The sequence below is a fragment of the Pteropus alecto genome, unplaced genomic scaffold, assembly GCF_000325575.1.
Source record: "Pteropus alecto unplaced genomic scaffold, ASM32557v1 scaffold49, whole genome shotgun sequence".
In the NCBI taxonomy this organism is placed as follows: Eukaryota; Metazoa; Chordata; class Mammalia; order Chiroptera; family Pteropodidae; genus Pteropus; species Pteropus alecto.
In genome coordinates, this window is record NW_006443131.1 from 219,326 (window position 1) to 228,999 (window position 9,674).

The 9,674-nt window shown below is 45.2% G+C and overlaps 1 protein-coding gene across 2 annotated transcripts in view; it reads left to right on the plus strand.

The window, feature by feature from the left end:
- ZNF184 (zinc finger protein 184) overlaps window positions 1-3,300 on the plus strand; it is a 10,716-nt gene extending 7,416 nt beyond the window's left edge. For both annotated transcript variants that reach the window (XM_025040862.1, XM_006923454.3), the window contains exon 6: window positions 856-3,300. In XM_025040862.1, the coding sequence (XP_024896630.1) occupies window positions 856-2,813 (1,958 nt within the window). In that variant the 3' untranslated portion in view covers window positions 2,814-3,300. The remainder of the gene's footprint in view (window positions 1-855) is intronic.
- The last annotated feature ends 6,374 nt before the right edge of the window (window positions 3,301-9,674 follow it).

A 9,674-nucleotide genomic window follows, 5' to 3' on the forward strand; every position in this document is an offset into this window, starting at 1 on the left:
CTGCTTCGTTTCGTCGTCTTTCTAGTCTCGGGTGGGACGGGCCGCTACGCAGTCGGAAGTGGAGCATCTCTGCTTCCTGATCACGTCCTTGTCTTTTCTTCCTTCGCTTCTTTGCTGATGAACCACTCGCTCTCACGAGTCAGCCCACACTTCCACCCGTATTCTCACGTACGTTCCTCTGGCTTCGGGTACCCCTTCCCTTCCTTCACTGAGCTGATGTCCCCTACCCTGTATTTAAGATCTTGGGTATTCTGCTACTTTTGGCGTCTTCCAGCCCCACAAACACCACTACAGCCTCCGTTTCTCTTCCTAATTCTCAGAATGCCTGGAACTCGTCGTCTTCCCTAAAATCATTTCCTCCCCTATTTACAGCTTGCCCATTTTTAGCAGCGATATGACTGTTCCTTCAGTGTTCCAGGACAAAAACCGTGCAGCCTTCACTAGGTCTTCCCTGTCTGTTCTGTCTGAAGATTAGAGTTCTTGGATTTCTGCTTTGCTGTTCGTCGGCAAAGAATCTGTTGAGACCGTCTCCTCTAAATTCAGTCCCTCTGTGTCTCCTCTGAGCCACCCTTCAACTAACTGTCGCCCGAAGTGGAGTTCCCTTACTGGTTCTTAGATATTAGCTGTGAAATTCAACGAGAGATTCTCTTGCTATTTTTAAATTTTATTTATCATTCTCCTTACCTCTATCCAAACTTTTCCCCAAATATTAGGGCTCGATTTGAAACTCCCCAAGAATTTCCTGAAGACTTTGCGTTTGTTTAGCTGCATTAGGTCGTCCCCACAGCAGCATCCTGTTGTCGTCGTCATTTTTCCCTCTATTCAGAGAATACAGCATTTTCTTTTTTCTTTCAGACTGGGAGATAAGACCAGAACATAGCCTATCAGTCCCAGAGCCGGGCACTTCTGCAGAGCCAGCTCCAGAGGCAACAGTGGAAAAATGCAAAAGCAACGATCCTGGTAGCTCTAACTTCTCAGAAACTCGGGTGTCCAGACGCAGTCCAGAGAGGCAGCAGGCAGAGGGACAGACACTGCCAAGGGGAATAAACTCAACTGAAAAGGCAACGTCTGCTTTGGAGCGAGACCCTGTAGATCACGACTTTGGAAAAGGCCTCAATATCAGTTCCAACCTTGTAACACAACAAAAGATATCTCCGGAAGAGTCCTCTACGAAACCACGCATCAAACGGAATTCAAACCCAGTTAAAAAAGAGAAATCTTGTAAGTGCAACGAATGTGGGAAAGCTTTTAGTTATTGTTCAGCGCTTATTCGCCATCAGAGAACGCACACTGGAGAAAAACCCTACAAATGTAACGAATGTGAGAAAGCCTTCAGCCGCAGCGAAAACCTTATTAACCATCAAAGAATTCATACTGGAGATAAACCCTACAAATGTGATCAGTGTGGAAAAGGCTTCATTGAGGGTCCATCTCTTACTCAGCATCAAAGAATTCACACTGGAGAAAAACCCTACAAATGCGACGAATGTGGTAAAGCCTTCAGTCAGAGGACCCATCTCGTTCAGCATCAGAGAATTCATACTGGCGAGAAACCATACACTTGTAATGAATGTGGAAAAGCCTTTAGCCAGAGGGGCCACTTTATGGAACATCAGAAAATTCATACAGGAGAAAAACCTTTTAAATGTGATGAATGTGATAAAACTTTCACCAGGAGCACTCACTTAACTCAACATCAAAAAATTCATACTGGAGAGAAAACTTATAAGTGTAATGAATGTGGGAAGGCCTTCAATGGGCCCTCGACATTCATCCGTCATCACATGATTCATACTGGCGAAAAACCGTACGAATGCAATGAATGTGGGAAAGCCTTCAGTCAGCACTCAAACCTCACTCAACACCAGAAAACGCATACTGGGGAGAAGCCGTACGATTGTGCTGAGTGTGGAAAATCCTTTAGTTACTGGTCATCCCTTGCTCAACATCTGAAAATTCATACTGGAGAAAAACCTTACAAATGCAACGAGTGTGGCAAGGCCTTCAGTTACTGCTCATCTCTCACTCAGCATCGGAGAATTCACACCAGAGAAAAGCCCTTTGAATGCAGTGAGTGTGGGAAGGCTTTCAGTTACCTCTCCAACCTTAATCAGCATCAGAAGACTCATACCCAAGAGAAAGCTTACGAATGCAAAGAATGTGGCAAAGCTTTTATTCGGAGCTCATCTCTTGCTAAACACGAAAGAATTCACACCGGCGAGAAGCCTTATCAGTGTCACGAGTGTGGCAAGGCCTTCAGTTATGGCTCATCCCTTATTCAGCACAGGAAAATACATACCGGAGAAAGACCTTACAAGTGTGGTGAGTGTGGCAGAGCCTTCAACCAGAACATACACCTTACACAGCATAAAAGAATTCACACGGGAGCAAAGCCTTATGAGTGCGCCGAGTGTGGCAAAGCCTTTCGACATTGCTCATCTCTTGCTCAACATCAGAAAACTCACACAGAAGAAAAACCCTACCAGTGTAACAAATGTGAGAAGGCTTTTAGCCAGAGCTCCCATCTGACTCAGCATCAAAGAATCCACACTGGCGAGAAGCCCTACAAGTGCAACGAATGTGACAAAGCCTTCAGCCGGAGCACTCACCTGAGCGAGCATCAGAACACCCACGCTGGGGAGAAGCTGTACAGCCGTGATGAATGCAGGAAGACTTTCAGCCAGAGCACATGCCTCGTTCAGCATCAGAGAGTTCATTCGGGAGAGAAGCCTTTTGGATGTAACGACTGTGGAAAAGCCTTCAGATACCGCTCTGCTCTCAGCAAACATCAGAGGCTGCACCCTGGCATATGACTGTTCTAGAAGCATCATAAACGTGGGCGTGCGTTTACTCTGCTTTGTCCTCTGTTAAGTACCGAAGAACCAGAGCAGATTGAGAAACTGACTGCTTAAACCGTTTTAACTTCTCACTGCCGTGCTATGGAATCATTGGCCTGAGTAATCACTTATGTTGTTAAGCAAGTTTGTGACATTGGAAAATTCAGCTGCTTTAAATTTCACTTTCTGCCATGAAACGAGGGATTTGGAATAGATGATGTCAGAGGTCGTTTGGAGTTTTATATTCAGTTTTGCTTATTCACGATATAGTCTTGAATAGGATTACTATACATCACATTTTGCCGTGTTGCATCTAGAGTGTATATTTATGCATGTTTTGCTAGCAAAGCACTTACGCTTCAGTAACTGGAGTGGAGATCTATTATGCTCCTGTCCTCATGCATTTGAGTTGTTTAAGTAACTGTTTCCTAATAAAAATAAACCCAAAATACTCTCATGTTAATGTTTCAGTAATATATAATGGCTTAACTCAGTACGAGTTTTCGACTTTTCTTTTCTAGTATGTTTTAACGTTTAGTTTATCATAACTAGAGATTTTCTGCAGCTTTAACAAGTGTTATTTAACCCCGGTTACACAGTGGAATCACTTTGGGAACTTAATAAAACCATTGCCAAGCCCCTCTCCCAGAGGCTGTCATTGAATTGGCCTAAGGGGGTGGGGCCCAGACATCAGCATATATTTTTTAACTCCTGGTTGTGGTGCATCTATAAAATGAAGGGTACCCAAGGAGTTAACCATTAATTTCGTCAGGTGTGATAGCATGTGTGAGAATAGTCTGTGGTTTTTAGAAATGCATAAGGAAGTATGTAGGATTAAATTGCATGTCTCACTTTCATTTAAAATTTAAAATATCAGCAAAAGAATAAAAGAAAAAAAGGACTAATAAAGGAAATTGATAAATTTTTAATAATTAATGAATCCTGGCAATGAGCATATAGGAGTTTTATAATTTTGTATATGTTTTAAATTTGTCATAATTTTTATAAGTGAACGTTTTATCACTTATTTCCTAGAGAGCATGTTTAAAATAGATTTGACATTTTTTATGATCTTGGAGGTAAAAATGAACAATTTTAAAAGTGTAAACAAAAGTTCTAGAAAGAAATGAAGAGTTTATTCTGATATGACTTGCAAATAAGAGAACGTGGCTTTCCTCACGAACTGAAAACATGCCTCTGAAGTGGGGAGAACGGCACAGCGTGCTTAAAGGCACACGTTGCAGCAGATCCAGGGTTGCTAGGAAACAAGGCCATAAGTTTACATAACTCATTTTTTGATTGGAGGGGCAACTGGACATTCAGCACTCAGCCACTCAGTGGTCTGCAAGTGGGGTTATGAGATGAGAACGATGAGTAACATAAGCATCTCTCAATGTCCTAGTCACCGTTCAGGTCCGCAGAACACAGGGTTTTGGTCAAATAGGTTTGTACAGGGAGTGTAGTTTGTGGCACAGCTGAAGCAGCATCAGGAGGCTGTCTGCCACAGGCGGTCTGGAATCTGAGAGCCAAAGTCATGCCTTGTCGGTAGCTTCAGAGTTTCAATTACAAAAAATTCGAACGTTGGCCACAAATTACGATGTTAAAGTTATTATAAGTCCTCAAAAGGCGCAGCCTTGTCTTGATTGCCCTGCAGCGCCTTTTCCTAAGTTCTCTCCTCTGCCCTTCCTTTCCAGCTCCTTCATCTCCTCGCATAGGCTAATTTTAAAGACGTGTGTTGGGAGAGAAAAGGCAAGGGGCGATGTGAAAAGATAGATCTGGCTTTGAGGGGATGTGAAAGTTAAATTTATCACCAGCTGTTGTCTCCATCTCCCAAAACAGCATGAAAAGCCATCAACTAGGAATTGGGGCAAAGGGCCATTCCACAGTCACTTCCAAATCCATGCTGACAGCTTTCAGGCACCTGGGATTCTTAACCACCTGTAGTCTGTTTTCTGTCTTTAATTGTTAAAAATAATAACATGCAACACCTGATTAGTTTGCAAGAATGACTTAATTCGTACCAGGAAAGGTAGGAAATCACTAGCAGAATTTCAACAGAATCTTATGCATGAAAATCAGATAGAAAAATGACTATACTGATTGAGCCAGCATAGCCAACAATGCACTTTCTTCATTAAAACCAAGTATTAAATTGAATTTAGTCAGATCTCCAAACTGTAGCAAAAGGCATTCAAACAATGTTAAGAGCACCTGGAGCGCAGTCAGGTGTTTGTACCACGAAGAAATACTTTTCACTACAGAAGAAACCTGAAGCACCCATCCTTGCTCCTGCGGTGGTGCGCCTGTCGGTGTGGGGCACCCACGCGCGCTCACGCCTGGCGCTGTCGGAAGGGAGGCGATGCCTGGGGTCCGCAGGCTGAGAAGTGAGCGCCTTGCCGACCCACAGAGGGGGCCAGCGGCCTCAGGGGCTCCGGGCCGTCCTGCCCCCATGTGCCCCAGCCCGGCGGCTCCTCGCGTGGCCCCCGCAGCCACATTGGGACACGCATGTGTCTTCTAGATGAGAAGTCTGGATCTGAAGCCAAGATATAAACAGTAGAGCAGCAGGACATTTTCAAAGAAGGTTTATACCAAGGGATAAAGGCGGAAGAGGAAATCTATGGGGGAAATCTAGAGGCCAGTTTAAGACTCATCACCTGAATCAGGAGAAATATCTGGGACAAGACATGGTCATCTGCATGAAAATTCCTGCCAATGAAAGGCATGGAATCTAGTGAATTTGGAAAATATTTCAATATAAGATCAATACTTGTTTCAGAGCAGCATGATCCAATAGAAGAGCGTTGTTGTCAATATGGTACACGTGGGAAATGTTTAAAGAAAACAGATTAATTATACAAATGAAATGTGATGGGAAAAAAACATTGTAAATATAGCGAATGTGGGAAAACCTTCGGCGATCACACCACACTTGTTCAGCATCAGAGAACTCATACCGGAGGGTGAGCCTATAGATGTAATGAATGTGGAGAGGGATTTAAGCAGAGTTGTCACTTCACAAACCATCAGAAGACTCATGCAGGAGGGAAGCCCTACAAATGCAATGACTGTGGGAAGGCCTTCAGTTATTGCTCAGTTCGTATGCAATGTCAGGGAATTCACAGTGGGAGAGACCTTACCAATGTACTGCACGTGACGTGGCAAGACACTCAGTCATAGCACATACCTTACTCAGCATCAAAACATTCGCACAGGTGAGAAACCCTCCAAACGCCTTGAATGTGGAGAGGCTTTTAGCCACATCTGGGATGGGTTATTGCTTCAGTTACTGCTCAGTTCGTATGCAATGTCAGGGAATTCACAGTGGGAGAGACCTTACCAATGTACTGCACGTGACGTGGCAAGACACTCAGTCATAGCACATACCTTACTCAGCATCAAAACATTCGCACAGGTGAGAAACCCTCCAAACGCCTTGAATGTGGAGAGGCTTTTAGCCACATCTGGGATGGGATGGGATGGGATGGATGGGGAGGGATAGGGTGAGACGGGTGGAGTGGGTGAGGTCGTCTGGAATGGGGTGGGGTGGATGAGGATGAGGATGAGGACATTTTCGTCCGAGGCGGGAGTGCTTACTCCATGCTCCAGGCTGCCCCCTTCCCCCGCCTCCCCCCGCCCCAAGGTTTCCTCAGACCTTGCTGTTCTTCGACCCGCAGCGACAGCCCCCTGAAGAGGCGGTTCAGAGGCTGAGTCTGGCCCACTGCGCAGACTCGGAGGTGCTGCGGGAACCAGTGGGGGCGGGATGAGGAAGGATTGATGGTGGGGGTGGGGATGGGAGGGTTGCTAAAGAGGCTGAGGGAAGGGAAGGGAGGTGAGGAGGGAGGAGGAAAAAGACGAGGAGAAAAACGGAAACCGTTCTCCTGATGGAGACGCCCTGGTCCTCAGCCGGGGCCGCCGTTCGACTGCAGGGCGGGAGGTGCTGCGGGAACCAGTGGGGGCGGGATGAGGAAGGATTGATGGTGGGGGTGGGGATGGGAGGGTTGCTAAAGAGGCTGAGGGAAGGGAAGGGAGGTGAGGAGGGAGGAGGAAAAAGACGAGGAGAAAAACGGAAACCGTTCTCCTGATGGAGACGCCCTGGTCCTCAGCCGGGGCCGCCGTTCGACTGCAGGGCGCAGCTGGAGATCGTGGACCGCCTTGGGAGTTTTGCAGCAAATCCAGTGTTAAGCTGTATTCGACAGCTGAACCAAATCTACGTCTAGATCTCACATATTTAACCTTTCCTAAGGAAAGCCCTGCCACACCCCGCCTGAGTATCAGTCTGCCATGGCGGTGTGGCCCTCCGGCCAGGAATCTCGCCCTCTGCTTGATGACTTAAGACATTTCGGGTAAATTAAGACTCCTTGGCTATGGTACTTTGCCTCCTCGTGTAAAATGCCCTCCCTGGCCCCCCGCGATGGGGACAATTGGAAACACTGAGTCAGAGACGACCCCTTCAGTTGCGGGGACCTCATGCCCTATTGCATGGAAGAGGTGACGAATTCCGCATTTACTTCCATTAAAGGGCTTTTCAAATTATTATCTGCTTATTATGCTTTGATTGATTGTGCATCACAAAGAGATGCAAATATAACACAATCCACAAGAAGTATTTTTAACAGATTTGGGGGCACAAGAAATAACATCAGATTTCAATGTCCATATCTGTATTTGGTACAGAGAGATTTGGTGGGAAAATGAAGAAAATACTAAACAGAAAATGATGTATTGCAATAAAGCTCCATGGGAAGTGACAAATTCAGGGAAATAAAGAGTCGACGTAAAATCTTCCACCGAAGATCAAAGAAGGGCTCCCTGGCTCGCCGTCTCGTTGACATTGAATTACTATAGTTTTTAAGACAGAAGTCACTATATCCTTCAGTAGAATTTAAATTTGTGAAGAAAAATTTAGACGTTCACTGATTTTGAGAGGGAATACCAAGTTTGTAAAAAATACTTTTAGAAGGAGTAAGAACACCCCAAAAGCAGTGAGGTGTACAGTAGGGCCAACCACATTCATTCCTTCCTTTTTAATGACTACCTTTTTTCTTACACCAAGAAAAAAAGGTCATATTTTACCAAATTTGGCAGATTCTTACCATTGCTCTCCACTGCTTGCTTTTCACTTTTCTTCTCTTGGTTTTTCATTGTTTCTTTGTGTCTTTTTTGGTTATTTCTTGGTGTCCAGTAAGTAAGATTTAGCTAAGCATTCCATACATATTTAACGGTAGCAATCAGTTGGTTTCTGCTTATTTTCCCTCCTTCGACTGTGTTAAAATAAGGATTGTCTTCTTGTGGCCCTTTACGTACCTTCTCTACCGACCTGTAAAAACCTTAACAGGTGCTGGATGAATTGACTCTGGGGGGTTAAACATCTGCTTGGTTCCTTTTCCTGAGCACGACACTGGCTCAGGGCTACCACTGAATTCAAATAGTCTCTACTCCTAGCTACAAACCCAGGTAAAGTTCTCACTCAGAGCCTGGGTAACTCAATCGGCAGAGCATCAGACTTTTCATTTGAGAGCCCAGGATTCAAGTCCCTGTCCAGGCGGTGAGGTTTTGTTCCCCTGATGCAAAGGGTGCTAGGTTTTTGGCTTGAGGAAATTTGGGTTAGAGTTTGACAACTTTTATTTGCCTAAAATGAGACGCCATGAAGTCAGTTACCATCCACCTCAACTGGTAGCTGAGATTTGCTCCTTCTATTCCAAGCAGAAGATGGAGGTTTCCTGCAGGACACAGCTGGAAAGGCTTACAGCCCACGGAACATAAAAAAGCTAACTCTCCAGACTCAGACGATTTAGAAAAGGAACCGGAAACTGTAGTTATTGGTGACAGTGTTCACCGTGTCAAACCCAGGACCTCTAGGTGTTCAGTCCTTCGCTCCCATGAGCTACATGGCAGATGGGGAAAGCTCTCCACCGCACCTGGCCAGGTCACATTCTAAAGATAAGCACAATGGCAAGGAGTCGTTTGACGGACACTGCAGGATTTGTGGACTGTGATGGCTATCGTTAGACACCTATTAGGAGTGATAAAAGAAAATGGCGACACTGACAAAGGCTGGCGAGGTGCAGAGAAACTGTTTGTCATACATTGTGAAATGGTACAGCCATTCTGGAAAACAGTTTGGAAGTGCCTTAAAAACTAAACACCCATTTACCATACACCCGTACTCCACTCCTGGGCATTTCTCCCGAAACAATGAAAATGTGTCCACACAAAGGCCTGTAGTTATTATTCGTAGAAGTTTTATTTGTGAAAGCCCAAGCCTGGAGACAACCAAAACGGTCCTCCAGAGAGGAGTTCTTAAACATGGCGTAGTACTCAGAAGCAAAAATGAACTACTGATACACGCAACAATTTAGACATACCTCAGAGGCGCTGTGCTAAATAATAAATATAGTAATAAGAAAGCCACTTTTAAAAGGTTACACCCAAAAGCTTATAGTCCTAAAGATAAAAGGTTGACGACATGGCACGGGGCTCCGTCCACAGTCCTTACACAGGCCGCTGCAGACAAGAGCTGGCGTTCGGAGACGCCCGCAAAGTTCTGCTCTCAGATACGAGCCACGGGAAAGGGAGGGCCCATCGTTATTAGATTGTTATCATTGTTATTATTACTGTGTCACAACGGCCCCACGCGACAGGCAACCGAAATTGTGGCTGCCATGGAATAACTGGAGCGATAAACTCAGTTTACTCTACTCCAGGGGCACCATCCTTGTGAAATTTCTGTGCTCTTGCAAGCAAAAACTTTCTCTTTTATTCGAAAGATCGTCTGGGAGACTTTTGACAGGAAATGAACAGACCAGTTAACTCACCTGCTCCAGGACTCCCAGGATC